Raw genomic sequence first — 19,018 nt, forward strand, 5'->3', positions numbered from 1 at the left:
TTGGGCCATACGTTACTCACCATGGAGACCCACCAGGGATATGGGTTAGGCGCTAGAGCCAACAGTTTATAAGCACGGTTCTTGGACTTACATGATCTTTCAGGTTCCTTTGTTAGTATGTAGTTAGTAAGATCCATCCTGAGATTGTCGAGTGAGCTGAAAGCGTTTCACGGTGGGGCGCTGAGGTAGCAGTTGTCCGGTACGGTTGACGAAGGTATTGTGGAACCTATGTGGAATATCGATCCTTGCCTACCAACTTGGCTTTATACGACCTGGAGTTACTAAACTCTCCGTAATATAATGGCCGCAAGGTATAGAAAAGGGAAGAAAGGCATCTCGCTTAGCTAGCTTCCATCCTTTGAGTGTTCCTAGAATGCTGATTCTGGGCTTTTGGATCTAAGATACCGTAATCTTACAGACGTATTATTACCGGACAGAACCTACCGGTTATGTGCCAGCGAGTCTTGACAGGCTAGCGTACCACCTGGTTAAGGTTCGAACACAACTCGTCTGACATATAATCTAGTACTGGAACGGTTCAAAACTATGCAATGCGGGGCCGTAGTACGGATGCGTACTACACTGGCAGTTGGTAATAGAAAATCCTTCGTGCAGTTCAGTATGGATTGCCACCGCCCAGCCGCAAATTGTCCGTCGACTTCTTTGGTTGTTACAAAGGATTTAAGATCATAGTGGAAATGTATCTGCGCCAGACAGCAGGATTTTGATAGGACAACGCAGGAAGCCCTCTCAAGCTATGTGTTGTGCAGCTGCTGCGCGGCGCGCGATCTCCCATGGTCCAAGGTGCCACACCAGGGCTTCGATATCGCGCTCGGGAAGACGTGTTTTCTCGCTTACGTGAGCCCAAAGCTCCGACTTGTATCTGTACAAGGCACGAGGATCAGCTCGCCAAGTCAACCGTATCTGGGGAATGACGGGTCACGCACTGCTGATACCAGTACGCTATGCTGTTCTTCCAGCTCTCGTTCCACTCAGGCCGGTGTCGGAGGAAGGCGTACCGGCATTCGCATGCCTTGGGAGTGCGGCCAGGTAAATGCTGACTAATCTGTTCCCACCTCTCTCCATGATCGTGCATGGCAATGACAGCGGCATCCTCATCCAGGGCCCAAGCTGTTGGTGGCCCCTGGCCGGGAGGTTTTGGGAATGCCCGAGCCAAGCTATTCAGCTTTGCCCGTCCACCGGCTCGCCTGATGGATGGATCTCCTGCAGAGTCCGCCTCATTGTTGTTTTTGTCAGTCGGGGCAGCTTCAGGATCGACGCTGTTCGAGTCCACGCTGTCCACTGCACTAGGCGGGGTCGCTTGGGCGGGGTCGCTCAACAGGCACGACACTCCTGGGGGGGTGGTAGCAGCAGTGATCGAAGGCCCTGTTGCCACATTCGATCTTGTGGGGTAGCGGCTGCCTGTGCTTTTCGGGAGCATTGATGTCTATCGATATATTTTGGATTAATCCTAATTGAACTCTTTGGCTTCCAGTTTTATAGTGGCGAAGATGATGAAACCCTTGTGAACAGGCTGGGAGGGCGGCATTATATAATGGTGATTAATCGTGTTACTGTGAAACCTAGCGCTGTTCTCGCAATTCCCCTGTCCGGGACATTGTAGGATTTGAATCGCAGTGATTTCACATGGAGCATCTGCTCACGTATTCTACCCATGATGAACTAGGTGAACTTTGATACATTGCCAGCTTGGAGAGTTTGGAAATTGTCCTTGGATTACTACTAAGAGTAGAACAGAGAAGGCGCTTCTTGACTCGATCTACTCCACCATTATGGACGGATCGCGACGAATGCCTACTATGACTGTACTGCCAGTCTCAACTTGGAAACCTGCTTATGGACAGATCAGTATGTACTGTAAGCAGACCAGTGCTACAACCAAAATTAACTGGAATAAAAACTGTATAGCATGTCCATGTCGGCCACTGACTCTGCCATATGAGTAAAGGACCAGGGTGGTACCAAGCTGACTCATGGGAGACGGCGGTGGGACGGTCCAAGAGGGCATCCACAGGTCTAATCCAAAATGATAAGATAACCAGGCGCAAACTAACCATACCCAGCCGCATAGTAAACTATAACCTCTGACCGGCCAAGATCAATATCGCATTCCAATGGCGAGTCTGAATTGGGCTCATGTCATTCTAATCATTTCGGGACCTATCACGAGCGATACGCTATATACCCTCGGGAATCCACAATAGCCGAGAAAAGTGACCCACCACCTTCCATGCAGACCGTTGTTATGTATTATGTAATCAGAGTACTTGGCACGAGGAAAAGGACAAAGTTCGGACCGGGGACTGTTACAGCAAACCCCACGGTCCCACCGTTCGCATAATGGGCTGGCAGGCTAGAACAAAGCCATGACACATATACCAATGCCTTCTGGGTACAAGTCCAAGTTAGGACGTTAGGCATCATATAGAACCTGAAACAGATGTGAAACAGGGAGGTGGAATCTGTGCTGGTTCAGATGACTTAATTCTTCCATTGTCCTGCAGATATTCGCCTGCGAGCATACTATGCAGTGACTTACTCGGCAATACTAAGAAGGCGACATGCTCAACAGCAATAGCTGCCTTGTTATGGAGTGCCTGCCTTCAGCCATTTACAAGAACGGTGGACCTGTAACTGATTTGTGAGATTCCAGTATTACTGTAAGAACTACCAAGTAGAACGCCCCATGGCTAGATCTTCCAGTCAATGAGCCCTGAAAAGCCACAGCCGTCATTTCTCACAACGCATTTTCAGAGGTCGATAGCCAATGAGGGCACCACTCAGTCCGTAGATGTAGCGACTGATATGAATTGGTGTACGGATTCGGTTTTGTTTCCCTCAATGGGACTAGGAATACTTTCGTGATCTGGAATTCTCAAGGATATATGAGCCCATACATACCTGCTGCACCCTTCCTACCCTCTGGAACGCTGGCTCATCTCTCGCTTTGCTGGCATCAATAATTCGAAACCCCAATTTAAAATGCTTCACACGAGCCACCTAGCCCTGCCGTTTGTGTTCGTTCTCTACATTCCCTTTGTTTGGGCATGGATCCAGGTAAGCGAACGTCTAGGCGGTAACTATCAAAGACGTCGCTAAGCACAAAACAGAGCTTGCAGATTATGGACGCTGTTCACGGCCTACCGGAGGGCCAGCCAGGATATGTGCGCAATTTCAGTATGTTTCCGGATGATACTGCAGCCATTGTACAGTAGACACTGAGGCAACTAGCTCCGGGCACAAGCGGGACCAACCCCATCCTCGACGATAGTCCACAGGCCCTGGTTTGCGGAGACAATCAACGCGTGCCGCTCCAGCAGCGCCAATGGCCTCGGCTTGAGGCACTGCCGGGCTCGTTGATATGTCCGCGCTATGCGCCAGGCACATGGCACAATGGTTCCGCTATGGGGGAGATTCACTGGTACGGCGCAAACATCCGCGACGTGCCTGATCAAACCACACTGGCCGAGCTTCGAAAATCCCCCCTGCAGGCGGGCGAGAAAAGCAGGGTGGGAGATCACGACAGCTCTGCTGTGGATGCTAAGACAGCAGAACTGGCAGAATATGCATTCCCGCCTGACGCCGGTTCGGAATGTCAGCACGCGTTTCAGGTCCCAGCACAGGCCACTGATCTTCTCACGGTGTATTGGATGTGGAATACGACCCAAAGACATCGTGACGGCTTTTTGGTATGACCTATAATGATTTAACCCTGCACCTGGATCTGCACTCATACGGACTCCTAAACACTCGTGATAGATATACATAGCCTGCTTCGATATCCGCATTATCCCTGAACACGAATCTGACCAGCTCCCAACATTGAAGTTTCATTCCACCAGCCATCCAAGTCCAGGCCAGACGAGTGCCACGCCACATACCGTACATAAGACGATCGAGAATCCCAGTCCGAGCATGAATCAGGGCGATCTGGAACCGTCTTCCTCGGCTGCTGACTGGACCGGCAGTGTCATTTCAGCAACTTGCTCTGCGAGCCTGGTAGGCAGACGGGCGGATTGACTGTGGTCTCGCATGTGCTAATGCTTCAGCAGGGGTTGTTCTGCTCGCCCGCTAGTCCGACTCTGCCTAGCGCCACCGCCACAGGGACAGGTCCCCGGTCAACAAGACCAGCGGATACACCTACGGTGTCCAGCGCCCTAGCAATGATAGCGTCAGCAACATGGCTTCCAAACCCAGTTGGCTCTGGCTCGTGGCTCCGTGTACATACCACATCGACGTCTCCTTGGCGTTCCCGGGGCCCACAGGATCTTACTGTTTCGGAGACACTGGCTACTGTAACAGAGGGCGATGCTCCCTCGACGGCCGCCCCTGATACGGAGGCAGTGGAAACCTCTTCGACATCCACGACGCTCCATACAACGTCCACGAGCTCCAGAGACGACATAGGTCCTGCGTCTGATACAGGCCCTTCTCAAGTCCGTGCCACTGCCACCAACAACGTTGGTTGGAGCAGTGATAGTAGCAGTGCCGGCCGAAATCTGGAAACCACAAAAGCCTCGCTAATTAAGCTTAGCAGAGACTATGCACAGCTTGCATGTCTTTATATCGCTGGATCGAGCCCACCATAACCAAGAATCGTCTACAATTTCCTGGTATGTTGGCCTGGAGTTGTTGCAGCGTCAAGGATGAGACTAATATGAATACAGTTCAGTATCTTCGGTAGATGGTATTGGCGGAGAAAATGGACGTTACGATGGTGCTCAAGAAGGAACCATCGTTTAAGCATAGAGCCTACGTCACCCTTGGGGAGGCTAATGCGCGCTTTCCAGCGAGCTGTACTGCTAGCTGAGAAATTCAGTTTGGCAAGGATGTCGCTGCACAGTAGCAGTGGCCTATCGATTCCCTAAGCAACACATGAGTGTAGTGATTGTTGCTTCGCACTATCCTACCTTCCATACAGTACCAGTCCCTGGTCCATGATTCCAGCTGGTTCATGTCTTTGCCAGCCGGCTTTAGCATTGGAACAGCACACGGCTTCTCAATTTCCTCACTGGCCGCTCCTACTCACCGCCTTTCCCCTTTACCTGCCTGTTCACCCGTCAGTACTACTTACGAACGAGTATCACTTCGTATTCTGGAATTATGGCTCACGCATGTAAGATCAGTATGCAGATTTCCTTGCAGGTTTTTTTTCTTCAGGCCCAGACTAATCGACCGATGCGTTGCGAATGAACCCAAGGCAGCTTCATTGCATGAACAGCGAAATCCGAGATGATCCGGTGCCTGTTTGCTCTGTTTGTTTGTCTCTTCTATATATCCGGCCAAGTCGCTTGTCTGTTCTCTCAGCTGATCTCCGCTTTCAATACTTTGATAGACCACTATATACAAGACACGTCCGAAAGCTCACAAATATTCTCAAGACTTATAAGCTTGTTGACCTCTCCTGTATCATATCCACATTAGTCATGGTCACATCGACACGAGAAAGGATTAACATAGACGATCTTCTCGACCCCGCCCATGCCAACGATGGAGAGAAGTTCTGCGACGATCGAAGGTCAGATGCTTGCAGTGAATGCTTTGCTACTTCTCACTGAGATAGAGTATAGACCTTCGCGTCGCTTTTCTGGCAAGGCCAAAAAAGATACAATCACACACAAGATTCAACCTGGGTCGAGAGGGGAGAGAATGCTGCCTCGCAAGATTTATGTTTGTCCCATGGTAGGATGCTCCAAAATCTTTCCAACTTATGCCAAGAAAATGAATCATTTTCGCCGGAGGCACCTTCCCAGTGCGACCGAGGACCGTCCTAAGGCACAGTTTTACAATCCACCAAGCCTCGAAAGTCACCAAGCAGCGACCAAAGGCTGCCAGAATAGCCACAGCTGGAATCGTGTTCGCGTGAGTTACCCAAGGCTACTGTCAGTACCACTACCGTCCAATCCTATTGACAACTATTCGTGGTCTGCAGAGGACAGTGGTCAGCATATATTGGAGCCTCATGATTCAAAGCGCCAACCGGAAAAAAAAGGGATAAGTGCAGCATATCCCAAGAGATTGAGGATATCTTGCCTTCTGGATCCCGCTTAGCTGTCAGCAGCGCTGGAAGGAGAAGCAATAAACAGTGATCACTGAATTTGGCTTCACTGGGGGTGGAATCAACGCCGCAGGCTCTTGGGAGCGAAGGAAGAAGAGCTGGACTCAAATAACTGTGTGATTACCGTTCATACAGTATGGATCTCACGCTCCAGCCATGCGGTCATTCAGCCATCACTTTTAGTGCTATGCTTGCTCAAATGTTTTGTCTGCTTTATGGCGCTCATCGGAAGGTGCACTACAATAGAGTACTTTGGCCTGCTCCAAGCGTTGCATGTGCTTGATGTGCCATGCGGGAAAGTTAGTGATCATACCTACTACCTTTTGCACATGAAAGGATTTACCTGCGCAGACTACGGTCACAACCATTGTCTGTTGTGTGCATTCCATGGGTTGGGAATGGCCCACAGCTACCTTATCCTGATCATAGGACTTTTCATTGGTGGGAAAAACACAATGGTTGAGTACTTCTTTTAGCTTATAATATATAATAGAAATTATATTTTAAAGACTGAGCTATAATCTGCAAGCCATGACACCAGTACCCCTGGTATGTTGGTTGACTTATCTATAAAAGTGGCCTGTAACATATAATATGGATATTAATAAATTATTTGAATCTTTTACAAATAATCTGGCAAAACTTTTGGTAAGCTTCTAGTGTCTATTCGATATCTATTCTAATTAAGAAATAATAGATAAAAGGTAGTTTATATAACCTGTCTAAGCAAATTATTTGCTACATATATAACTACTAGCTACTATCAAAGTAGTACTAGAGCCAAGGAGTAGAAAGGCTAGTATCTATTTCTATGAAATTATATATAAACGTACCAATGCTAAAATGGTTGTTTAATTATTAATAAATCTTTTGCTGCTAGCTCAAGAGATTCAATCATATAATACTTATAGTTTCTTTATCCAATGCCAGCTTTAGCTGTCTATAGGATACTAACAGTCTGGTTCTTGAAGGCTGGGGGTAAGGTTTTATAGTAGGATCTCTAGTTGTGATGACTGTGATTACTGTAACGAATATAAAGTTAAAAAAGATTATTTATAAACTCATTATTATTGAGGTAAAGTATCTTGTCTATCTATGAATGATAAGCTTATCTTGAAATCTTTAGTTGCTATTAGCTGCTTTCTATGGAATATTTATCTTTCTATATGAACCAGCATATAGCTAGTACTTATTAGCTAGTATTGTTAGTCTAAATATATCGGCTGCTTTATACAATCTTATTGCCTGGATAAAGACTTAATTATTCTTTAATATCTAGAGTAGTCAGTTCTATCTAGTAATCTTGCTACTAGTATAGATATATTAGATCCTAAAGGACTATGCAAACTTTACTTTCTTTAACTATAATAAAATATTTTTTATAATAACTAGATATTTTAAGTCCTTATTCTGGTAGGCCCGCTCTCAGCTACAATCCCCATGTTAGATTTACTTGTTCTACTATGCTAACTATGGAGATGAAAAGATCTCTAGTAGATTATTGTAACCTGCTTATTATTCTACAATATTAAGTATATATATTAATGTATTTTCTATGACTTAATTCGCACAAGTCCCTGCTTCGGCATCATGATATTCCTACTAGTTATCTCCCTACTTTTAACTATTATGGATAGTTTTAACGTCCTCGGTGCAGTCCACCTCGCTATTCTGACTGGTGTGGAACCTATCTGGAAGATGTACTCCGTTTATAATATCAACATAATAAAGCCTGTTCTGTTTACTAACACTCGCGGTGCAAGTTTACTCTTGTGTCCAAATACCTATATAACACAATCATTCTAGATGACTTCAAGTCTATCCTAGATCGAGTAAGCGCGGCTTTCTTCTCCAATCTTCTCCAGTCAGAGAGCACCCCCTTTCCCCCCCGAGGACCTAATGGACAGGCTCCAACTCGGCCCGACTGTATTCACGTCACGCACGAAATCCGCACACTAAGCGAGTCGTCATAATATCATGGTAATGGCTCCTGGCGGCGAACAACTCTGATGGCTCCTGCCATCTTGAAGTTAAAGGAAATCAAAAAGCAGGCATTACAGTCCGTCTCGAAATTCCTTTGACTTTCAAACACAGGACAATTGTTTCCCAGCCCCACTGCCAAGAGCTTGGCGCGAGTGGATTATTTGGGCAATATTCAATACATTACAATCTGTACTGGTCGGTAACTGTTAAGACGGCTTGGTTATTTATCACGTGATCCCTTATACACTTATAACCTCGGAGGAGAAATCAAGCATATGGGACAAAAAGCAGTCACATGACTTGTCAGATAGGTCACAAAATTCCATTCATCCGAGATGAGAGCATAAGTAATGAATCAGTTACTCAAATATCCAGATCTTTGTATAACATGGTTTTCAGCAAATCATGCTTCCTCAAATCGATATTATTTTCCTACTCTTCAGCTTCCTGACGTCTAAACTGTGACGGGCTAAGAAGCCAGGTGGACTACGTAAGGTATAATAGTCTATAAAGAAATTAAATTCGCTGGAGAAAGAACTATCTAATCTATAGATAGATTAGATCTTTTTATAGATAACTCTTTCTGAGAGATTTCTTTATAATATTAGTAAGCTTTTTTACTGTCCTAGAGATTCCCATTCTTTTTAAAGACTTCTATTCTTTCTATAGGTATTATCAGATTGAAGTCTAGAACTAGATAGATTAGAATATAGATATTCTGATTCCAGATAGCTAATAAGGTCTAGTCTTTTTTAATTATTACTCTTCTTACGGCGCGGCTGGCCCGTTGTAGATTTTAAAGGATTAAATAGATAAGATTACGCCAGTATTTATAGGTCTTAGTATTATAGAGTTTAATTACTAGTTTTTATATAGATATAGTATATTTCTTCTATTTAACTAGAAATATTTTTTTATATGTATATTTTTCTTGTAATATATTTTTCTTATTTAGGATTTTCTTAATAGTATATTTTTTAATATTATCTTCCGTGATAATAGCATCTGGTTACTAATTAGTTATCTTTTAAATAGGTAGAGGATCTATAGCAATAGATTAGAGTAAGTTAGTATAAAATACTAGATAAATTTTAAATAATATATTTAATTTATAGGCATGTGTTCTGATTTGTTTTAGTACCGTAAACTTTATATTTTATTAATCTAGCTTTTTACTAGGCCGGTTAGTTATAATATTTTTCAGATCTAGCTAGATCTTATTATTTTTTTTATAATAAGGGATAGGATTTTATTAATAGTTAGTATATTACTTCTATGCCTCTTGTACTACCGCTATTATTAAATTAATAATATTTTAAATTTTTTAAAGTTTACTAAGAATAGTTTTAACTTACTTTTAGGGGTTTTTAGCTTGATAGTATCCTGGGATATCTATTTCAATATTTAAATCTAAAAGCTTTATATAGAAGCTATATTATAAGAAAAAAGGACTTATTCCTATTAATATAAAGTCTTAATTATTTAGGACTAGCTGTATTATGGATAGCAATTCTTATTAATTAATTTATTATTAATTAATAAAATATTGTAAGAAAGTTTTAATAATTATAATCTATTATTTTATTATTCTGTCTATTTCAGGATAATAGATAATAGAAAGATATTATTTAATATCTAAAATTTTATATAAAGTTATTTATAGTTCACTTATAAACTAAGAGTTATAGTCTGAAACTACTAACTAAAGTATTTTATAATAGTTATAAAATACTTAGATAAATATATTTATAAAGTTTTTTATATCTATGTTTAAAATAGCCTCAATAATAATATTTTTAATTAACTAGTTAATGATAATTATAATATTCCTATAGTCTTGAGACTCTGGAAAATCTACCAGAAAATTAATAGTAATATTTTATTTGAATTAATTAAAAATTAATAGTGGTTTTAAAAGATTTTGTTTATAGTTTTTTTAAATATAGTTAGTCTTATAGCTATTATAGTTATATTAAAATTAGTGGATATCCTTACTTATATTTAACTAATAGTGGTAGCGGGCGATTATTTTATAAGTTTAATTTTATTTAAAGTATCCAGTGATCACGCTGTCATGGATTTTTTAAATAATTTAAATTTATAAAAGTTCTGAGTTAAAGATTTAGACTTATTTTTAAAAAAGTAGGTGTTGGTTCACATCTAATTAATACTCTATAATAGAAATCTTTAGTTTTAGTTATTTAAAAAATTTAGATCTACTCTCAGCTATTATTTTCTAGTACTTTTTTAAGTCTTTATTAGTTTATTTAATTTATTTTTATAAGTTATCTAGTATTAGCTCTACAAGCTCTAGGCCAGTAAAAACCTCTATATTAGAGATTTCTTTAATAAATATTATGTAGCCAGGCCTCTCCTTAAATATAGAATAAAATAATTAGATTTTTTAATTTATAATATATTTATTTCTTTTCTCGGGCATGTCCTGGGACCTTTAAAATAAAATATTAGATTAAATATTTATTATTCTTAGATAGTAATTAATTATAAAATTAAAATAATTTAAAAATTAGATTTAATATATCTATTATTCCGTGAATCATCATTAAATTATAAAGTATTCTAGATTCTAATGGTCGCTGAGAATCTTAAAATAGGAAAATAAAATAAGTTCTAGCTTTTATTTTTATAGGGCTCGGACAATTACTAGTAATTTCTTATTATAGATTTAATAATTATATTCTATAAATAGGTTTTTCTTCAAGAAATACACCATGGGGTAAAAGATTTTCTAATTATTTTACTAAAATAGTATTCTTTTTATATATTATCTAAAGGAGTTAACTTCTACTAGAGTTTTTTATTTAGGGTCCCAGTGTACTAGGATAGAGACTATAATAAAAATCTTTTTAAAAGTTTTAAATATTTTTTAAATCTCCAGTATCCAACTAAACTTAGTATTCTTTTTTATAAGCTATATTAAGGACTCTAAATAGGTCTCTTAATCTTTAAAAAATTGCTGATAGAAATTAGTAAATCCTAGAAAGACTTTAATATTATAAATAGTCTTCGGGGTCTTCTAGTCCTATATAATCTAAATTTTAGTAGGATTTATATAGATCTTCTTTCTTACTTTAATAATGAATCCTAGGTACTTAATAATAGTTATCTTAAATTTATATTTATTAATATTTATTTAAAGGCCCGCGTCCTATAAATATCCTAGTACTTACTGTATTTAGGCGTGGTATTTAACTAGACTTCTATTTATAAAAATAAAAATATTATTAATATAAATAAAATAGAATTCGTCAAGGAATTCCCGTAAGATCTAGTTAATATATTATTAAAAGATACTCAGATAATTAGTAAACTTAAATAAAATTATTAATTATTTAAATAATTTAAAATAAGTATGAAATGCAGTTTTCCATTTATCTTCTTTTTTAATTCGGATGCGGTGAAAGGCTTGGATAATATCTAATTTAATATAGTATTAAATTTTTAAAATATATTAGAAGGTTTCTTAAATAAGTAATAAGAAATACTAGTTTTTTATTATTATCCAGTTTAGTACTTAGTAGTCTATATAGAAGTGTAAATTATTATTAGGTTTTAAAATAAATAATACAGAAATAGCTATTAGAAAATTACTAATCTATATAAATCTTTTTCTTAGAAAATTAATTAGAGTTTTTTATAATATTAAGAGCTTTAATTAATTTATCTAATAAAAAAAATCTTAAAAGATTTTTTTTCCTTTTCTCTGGTATCCTTAATTATTTTTATAATATAATTTATTTCCAGGTAATAGAGTAATAAAATATCCACTATTATTTTATTAAAGATATCTAAATATCTATAGTAAAATTTTAGTAACTTACTTTTTACTTCTACGGGATTTTTTAGTTAGTTAAACTTATAAAAAGTTTTATTAATATTTATTAGACTTATTATAAATAACTCTACCAGATCTTTTTTTTTTTCTAATCTTTTTAAATATACCATGTGTTAGCAGAAATTATATATAATATTAAAAAGTAGTTTTATTTTTATTTATATTATACTTCCACTTCTATACTTTAAATATAAAATGTAGAGTCCTTGACTTAAAGTATTATATTCTAGTACTTTATCTATGGGAGTTCTAGTATAATATTATATTTATATATACATGGCAGGATGTAAAGATATATATACTTTTATAAATTTTTATTTATATTTAATAATATTTTTACTAATTTAATCATATAAGTCTTTTTTCTTTTAAATTTCTTAATATTTCAAGGTTCGATAGGGACGCGCTCCAGTTTATTTTTATTTATAAAATTCTAGCTAATTATTTTATACAATGTGTAACTAATATTAATTAAAATATTTATAAAATAAATTCTATTAACTAATCCTAATATGGAGAAGGTATAATAGCTTTTAAATTTTTAAACTTCTTTTTTAAACTCTTTATAATTTTGGTTAACTGGTGTGTGCCCCTCTAAGTAATAATCTAGAAAAGCTATACTTTTTCTAAGACTAGGGGCTACTAGATAGCTAGATTCTTCGGGATTTAGCTAGTTTTACTAACTAAATTATTTTTAAGTAAAGCTTAGTAGACTTTATTCTTTAGAATATTCTTCAAATCCTAGGGACACTGTAGTAGTAAGTATAAATATTTAATAATTTAATATTTTAAAAACTTACAGCATATATAGAATCTTATTTTATAGTATTTAATTAGTATTTCTTTTAATACCTATTAGATTTATTAAGCAGGTCTTGCGCTTGTTATTATAGATTCTTAATCTATAATATTATCTATAGTTACTTTCTTAGAAGTATTACTTACTTAAATATTAGAGTATTCTAGTTATTTTTCTGAAAGTTAGTTTATCTCTGTAAGCTTATCAGTTACTTATTTAACTTATTAATAGAAGTCTTTAAAATCTGGTTTCCGTTTAATATTAATTATTTATTAATAAATATTATTATTCAGGGCTTGGTACAAGAGGTTTTTTTTATTTAAATTTTTTTAACTATATCTTCTAACTTTAATTAGTAGGCTGTTAACTTCTACCAGGAGATTATTAATTATTTAATTTTCTTACTTAAGAGTGGATAGCTTACTAATAATTTTCTTCTATTAAGCTAGGTCCTTGTAAATTAACTTAAGATAATTAATTAAAATTATAACTAAGAAGATTAAGATTTTATAGTTAATTTTTATCCATAGGTTGATCTTTGCTTTAGCTTTCCTATTTAAAAATATAAATATATACCAGGCCTGTTTGGCCGGTGTATTAATAAATTATTAATTAATTTTAATCTTTATTTATATATCATTAAACTAGCTTGGGAATTTATTCTTGTTTTTTCTATTAAAACTTATAGGGATTGGTAGCTTTAGTTTCTTTATATTAACTAAATCCTAGATTAGTACTAGTACTGATACTAATATAAATAGAAGTACTATAGTAGACGCCTGAGAAAATAAGAGTTAGATATTAATAATCTATTTAACCTATCTAAAACTAACCCTAATCTTATTATTTATTATTATATTCTATTAGGTGATAACATGTTGTATTTCTATATTTTAAATTATTAATTTTTCAATATATTTAACTAATTAGTTAATAATGTTAGTTTAGGTAGTACTTCTATAATAATTAGAGATATTTATTAATTTATTATAGTTATTACATATTATTAATCTATTATTTAATAAATACTTTGAAAAAGGAGCAAATTCAAAACTGTAATAGACTAAGAAACTAGATAGACTATATAAAATATAATAGTCTATAAAGAAATTAAATTTACTAGAGAAAAAACTATCTAATCTATAAATAAATTAGATCTTTTTATAGATAACTTTTTTTAAAAGATTTTTTTACAATATTAGTGAGCTCCTTTACTACCCTAGAGATTCTTATTCTTTCTAGAGACTCCCATTCTTTCTACGGATGTTATCAGATTGAGGTCTAGGACCAGATGGGTTGGAATATAGATGTTCCGATTCCGGATGGCTGACAGGGCCTAGCCCTTTTCATAAACTCACGACACACAACCTCGACTGGCCCGACCTCCTAATTGCTATCTTCACCACCAGAGGGACCCTGAGTTGTACCAGTTTCAAGTAGGCGGCCGGTTCCAGAACTGATTATAGCATTGGACTGGCGTTCAAGCAGGTGATCCAGTATTTTGTCAAATGGAATTCCGTCCGTAGAGAGCGTCTCGATATAGCCAATCTCCGCATACCGCCAGATAACCACCCAGCTACGAATGATCAGAGAAGGAGCTAAAGTTGTGAGCGTGGTCATCACTTACACCCACTCCACGCAGTGGCAGAATTCCTGTCGCTGCATAAGATGATCTGGAAGCCACATGTACTCTTTCAGACCATAAATTGGTGGATAACCGTCCCTGATGCGGTACTCGATGGCATCCAGGATATCTGCGAGCTGATTTCGAGTATAATGGAGTGTGTTTCCGGAGAGGTTTGCATTGATGCATTCGTCAAGCCCGCTGAAGGTGACGCGACTCCATTATACATGAGCATGCATCACACTTCTGTGTTACTCCGCAACAGGTATCACAAACATGTGCTCGACTTCTATGAATAGTATTGTGGGATTGGCAAATGATGCACTAACACTTCGCCTGCTAAACTTGTAATTGTTGGTAGCCGACCCGAATAATTGAGTCCTATGTACCTTGTCAATTGATTCGCCTATTAATGCTTAACTGGCAGTAACCCTCTCCTTGGCTGGCCTTCGGAGCATTTCCACCCAGCACCTACATCTATCTTTATGAGATTTGTTCATTTTGCTTGTGAAAGAATATTCTCCTCCGTCGCGCTAGTTGAAAAAAGTTTGATAAACTCCTCTTTGTGCTCGGTGGCCCACTCTCGGAAGGTTAAAGCGGGTCTTCCAAGCACGTAAGGAATGTCGTCACGAACGGTCCCAATGTAACCCATCCGACCATTGGAGACTTGCCTCATGAAATCAGTGCCGCCTTCAGCATACCAAGGCTCTGCTGATGAACCCGGAGCTGAGACCAACGCCTTGAAGTCGTCCGGTCCTCGAGGACTGAAAGTAATGCTGCGACCAGTGACCTCGCCCAAGATCGCCGCAACTTCTGAGCCGTCCAGCACATCGGTGCTCATCCAGTAGTCACGTCCATTATGCTTCTCAGGCCCTTCACGTAGAACCGCCGCCGCCATCGCTGCAATGTCGCTCACCGCGATCCAACCCACACGACGAGTCCCCCAGTAGAGTGACAACTGGTCTCCTTTGGGGGCAGTGGCGCCAAGCAGATTGTCCATGAACACGTTGGGATGAAGGTGCGTCCAAGCGAGACCGCTGGCCTTGATGTAGGTTTCGATGAGCTGGTGCCAAACAAAGTGCGGGTCGGTGCAGTCCCATTCGCCAAAAATACCCAGATGAACGATGTAGTTCACACCTGCCTTCGTAGCGGAGTCCACAAACGTCTTGCTTTGCGTAAGCATCGCCACTGTGTAGCCAGTCAACAGGAAGACGCGATCCACACCAGCCAGAGCGAGGGCGAAAGTGCTCGAATCATCCAAATCAAGATGGACCGCCTCTTTCCCCTCTCCGCGCAACCGTTCTACTTGCTCCGGGCGCCGGGAACTCAGGCGAAGGTGAACGTCTGAGGATTGTTCGAGTTGTTTGACTATCAGTTTGCCGATCTGGCCTGTCGAGCCAAGGACCAGGACTGTCGGTTTCTTCGAGGGGACACTCATTGTGTGGACAGGATGGTCGCTTGGATCAAATGAGTTTTGAGAGACGGCTCAGAATTCGGGGATCAGGAACAGCGCGTTGGTACATCCTGAGTACGTCGCTCCTTCTTTATGTAGTACCACGGAAATAAGGCACGGGTTGCAGACGAGTATCCTGTGCTTACCCCGCCCCATGAATTACTAATAATGGCCGCGTTTGGCAGCTCTTCCATCGCGCACCAGCGCCCGGCTGCTGCCGCTGGGTTCAGTCGAATAACGGCCTCCACAAGCGCCGTCCCGCTTATGCGATTTGCTTAGCAATCGGATGCAATGGGAATTGCCCTAAGATGGGGCACCCAGACCTTGACCACCCCTAGACCCATAAAGGAGCTTGAGCATCAGATTGATAGTATACGCCCTAGAAAACGTGCCAAGGTCAAAGAGAGTCCCAATAGCCGGTTCGCACGGATTGAACAGATCATGGAGACCAAAAAGCGCCTTGCGCAGCAGCTTGAGCCAACCAGACTATCACAGCTGACTGTATCAATTGAATCTGATGCCCTATGTCACGAATGGCAACTTGACTAGCTAGAAAGCTGTGTTAAATTTGACGCCTTCATCGGGCTTGCGTCGGGGTCTAGGGGTGGTGGGGGTCTAGGGGTCTGGGTGCCCCATCTTACTTAGTGCCTTTTCGCGGCGGCTGACAAATGCCAACGTCACTCCACCAGAGATCAGTTCTACAGTAAATTCGTCCAGCTCAATCCCCGGGCTTTCGAAAATATCTTGTAAACTTTCAGAACCTCACCAAACTCATCTCGTACTGACCTCAAAACATCACGACAATGAAACAAGTCGTCAACTTCGCCGGCTCGGAAGTCAAAACCAAAATTGTAGACGCACCCATCCCCGAGCCTAGCGCCAAGCAAGTCCTCATCAAAGTCGTCGTCTCCGGCTCCAACCCTAAGGACTGGAAAGCGCCTGAATATGGAGCTGCATACGATGGTCCTGACGATGGTTCATTCATGGCGAGGTCAAGAGCTGGTGTGAACCAAGGTGATGACATTGCGGGGATAGTGGAGAAAGTCGGCGCGGATGTGATTGAATTCAAGGTACGTGGTCTGCAATTTTGGGTTGAAGCGTAGGGATGTTAATGTGAGAACAGAAAGGAGACCGTGTCGCAGCTTTCCATGAGATGGGATATCCTGGAGGTTCGTACGCAGAGTATGCACTTGCGTGGGACTGGACTACTTTTCACATTCCCCCCGGGAAATCTTTTGAAGGTATGCCGTTCTCTATATTGGCTGGACGACAGTTGTTGACCTGATTTTCGCAGAAGCTGCAACAATACCTCTTGCGGCCCTCACCGCTGCTGTAGCATTGTTTCGCAATCTCAAACTCCCTACACCCTGGAATCCCGCGACTGCATCTACACCTTTTGTGGTGTACGGTGCGAGTACGGCTGTCGGCTCATATGCTGTCAAGCTTGCACGCAATAGCAATATCCATCCAATTATTGCAATTGCAGGAAAGGGTACTCACTACGTCAAGACGCTTCTTGATAGCACCAAAGGCGATGCAGTCTTTGACTACCGCGATGGTGCTGACGAAACAATAAGCCAGATTCGCACACACCTGGAGGCCGGAAACTACGGTGAAGTGCGGCACGGACTTGACCCGGGCATTGGACGTGCGAGTCAAAAGGTGTTGACGGAGATCGTCACGCCTGATGGAGCGATCAACCTTGTCATGCCAAGTGATACGGAGGTTGGGTCTGCGACCAAGACTACGACTTCGGTAGGCGTCGTACATAATACGGACAATGGGGGTCATGGGGCGGACGCTTGCGATCTGGGTTTGGTAACGTGTCGCTGGTTCACGAAGGCGTGGCAGGCAGGGACATTCGAAGGGCATCCGTTTGAAGTAAAGCCCGGAGGCCTGGAAGGCGTGGATCAAGCGTTGAAAGACTTGAAGGACGGGAAGCAGAGTGCTGTAAAATATGTTTTCCGTATTGCGGATACGCCTGGACTTTAGGATGAGGTAGCTTGCGTAAACGACTTCGAACTTTCCATCCTTAACTCCAGGCATATGTACGCAACCTCTACCAAGATGCTCGCTCGATGCTTCTTCTAAACGCACCGAGGCGGCTTGTCCCTTTTAAGTATTAAAATCAGAGTATAGCCCAATTTGGTAGTTGGGCTAAGGCGGCCCTGCTTGCCGAGCACTTACAACGCTAGTAGATTCACCTTTCGTTACAGTACAACGTCTATTGATTTAACTTCGATTACGTCTCGACCGCTCTCAGTAAGCCGAACAACGTGTGTCAGTATATGCGAGCCACTGGCGCACAAAAGGCCCTATCCTCTGTAGGGTCGTCGGTACTCCATGAGGCTAAAATGCCTGGAGCAGCGAATAGGTGACTGATGAACCTCAAATTGTCGTTATCTCAGGCGAAGCTGAGCGGCTATGACCGTGGCTGTGAATCTCCGCCCCTGGATGCATGAGCTGATTCGTGTTACGACCCGAGCACGATTGGCCTCGCAAGATGGCCGAAGTCACGTGACTAGGGATCAGCAGTGAGCCATGCGAGTGGCTCACTGGGCTCAGTTCAGCTCACTAGGTGAGCCGTGGTGAGCGACCAAGATCCCGTCTGTAGCTCCTAGTATATAGACCCCCTCAAACTCCCCTAGGCTAGACACTACTTCCAAGCTCCCCAGCTATCAATACAATTGCCAATGCTTCCCTTAGCACCAGTTCCCTAAGCCTAGCACATCGGCTGTGACCGACAACCTATTGCTCAGATTGACACCCTGATCACACTCGATCATAAAACCACGACCCGAATCTGCCTACCCTGTAGCCAGGTCCAATCGTCACCATTCGCTCAAACGCCACAGCCGGGGGCTACGGTGGGCCATTAGGCAGGTGACTGCCAAACCCCGCCAACCCCGCACACGCAACATCGTCAACGCCTTCAACTTAAGCCTCATAGGAACGGCCTATCTTTGCAATGCCGCCACGCATCAACCTTAAGGATTCTCGTGATGAAATTTTTAGCCGTCGAATGGGCTGCGAGCCGCTCGACCAGATATTACTTTTTTTTAAACGAATCTGTGACAGCAATATTGATGATATTGAGTGCGTGTGTTGCCTAGCTAACTACGTGAGGAGGAGGTAACTAGGTAGCTAGGTCTGAGATTACGTGATCTTCTTTTATACTTCCTATGAGCGAGGACGTAGTCAGTAACGTTATATATAAAAAAAAA

General features: G+C 40.7%; 6 protein-coding genes across 6 annotated transcripts; 4 read left to right on the top strand and 2 right to left on the bottom strand.

Annotated features, from left to right (window-relative positions):
- Positions 1–646: 646 nt before the first annotated feature.
- Positions 647–1,441, bottom strand: BO80DRAFT_420305 (SANT/Myb-like DNA-binding domain-containing protein; the record flags this gene model as incomplete). Its single annotated transcript, XM_025718341.1, has 2 exons — positions 647–883; positions 948–1,441. The coding sequence occupies 2 exons, from the start codon at positions 1,439–1,441 to the stop codon at positions 751–753; spliced, it is 627 nt and encodes a 208-aa protein (XP_025569133.1). The 3' UTR covers positions 647–750.
- A 1,562-nt stretch (positions 1,442–3,003) lies between these two features.
- BO80DRAFT_450772 (uncharacterized protein) lies at positions 3,004–4,764 on the top strand (the record flags this gene model as incomplete). Its single annotated transcript, XM_025721840.1, has 7 exons — positions 3,004–3,078; positions 3,132–3,198; positions 3,253–3,710; positions 3,781–4,020; positions 4,074–4,485; positions 4,556–4,634; positions 4,689–4,764. The coding sequence occupies 7 exons, from the start codon at positions 3,004–3,006 to the stop codon at positions 4,762–4,764; spliced, it is 1,407 nt and encodes a 468-aa protein (XP_025569134.1).
- Positions 4,765–5,347: 583 nt separating this feature from the next.
- On the top strand, positions 5,348–6,183 carry BO80DRAFT_18113 (uncharacterized protein). Its single transcript, XM_025714019.1, has one exon. It carries the CDS (start codon positions 5,503–5,505, stop codon positions 6,070–6,072), a length of 570 nt encoding a protein of 189 aa, XP_025569135.1. The 5' UTR covers positions 5,348–5,502; the 3' UTR covers positions 6,073–6,183.
- A 7,920-nt stretch (positions 6,184–14,103) lies between these two features.
- BO80DRAFT_370280 (uncharacterized protein) lies at positions 14,104–14,553 on the bottom strand (the record flags this gene model as incomplete). The annotated part of the gene is made up of 2 exons (XM_025716438.1): positions 14,104–14,293; positions 14,345–14,553. Coding segments are annotated over 2 exons (399 nt in total), but the record flags the coding sequence as incomplete, so codon positions are not given.
- Positions 14,554–16,025: 1,472 nt separating this feature from the next.
- BO80DRAFT_430403 (uncharacterized protein) lies at positions 16,026–16,367 on the top strand. The gene has a single exon (XM_025720699.1). The coding sequence runs from the start codon at positions 16,086–16,088 to the stop codon at positions 16,341–16,343; it is 258 nt and encodes an 85-aa protein (XP_025569137.1). The 5' UTR covers positions 16,026–16,085; the 3' UTR covers positions 16,344–16,367.
- A 152-nt stretch (positions 16,368–16,519) lies between these two features.
- Positions 16,520–17,957, top strand: BO80DRAFT_469899 (zinc-binding alcohol dehydrogenase family protein). The gene is made up of 3 exons (XM_025723050.1): positions 16,520–16,864; positions 16,918–17,035; positions 17,089–17,957. Exons 1-3 carry the CDS (start codon positions 16,598–16,600, stop codon positions 17,784–17,786), a joined length of 1,083 nt encoding a protein of 360 aa, XP_025569138.1. The 5' UTR covers positions 16,520–16,597; the 3' UTR covers positions 17,787–17,957.
- The last annotated feature ends 1,061 nt before the right edge of the window (positions 17,958–19,018 follow it).

This window comes from Aspergillus ibericus (genome assembly GCF_003184845.1).
Source record: "Aspergillus ibericus CBS 121593 unplaced genomic scaffold BO80scaffold_102, whole genome shotgun sequence".
Lineage (NCBI taxonomy): Eukaryota > Fungi > Ascomycota > Eurotiomycetes > Eurotiales > Aspergillaceae > Aspergillus > Aspergillus ibericus.

Coding starts and splice junctions, on each gene's coding strand:
- BO80DRAFT_18113 (XM_025714019.1), top strand. CDS start 5,503: ATGCCAACGATGGAGAGAAGTTCTGCGACGATCGAAGGTCAGATGCTT.
- BO80DRAFT_430403 (XM_025720699.1), top strand. CDS start 16,086: ATGGGAATTGCCCTAAGATGGGGCACCCAGACCTTGACCACCCCTAGA.
- BO80DRAFT_469899 (XM_025723050.1), top strand. CDS start 16,598: ATGAAACAAGTCGTCAACTTCGCCGGCTCGGAAGTCAAAACCAAAATT. Junction 16,865..16,917: donor CGGATGTGATTGAATTCAAG/GTACGTGGTCTG, acceptor ATGTGAGAACAG/AAAGGAGACCGTGTCGCAGC. Junction 17,036..17,088: donor CCCCGGGAAATCTTTTGAAG/GTATGCCGTTCT, acceptor TGATTTTCGCAG/AAGCTGCAACAATACCTCTT.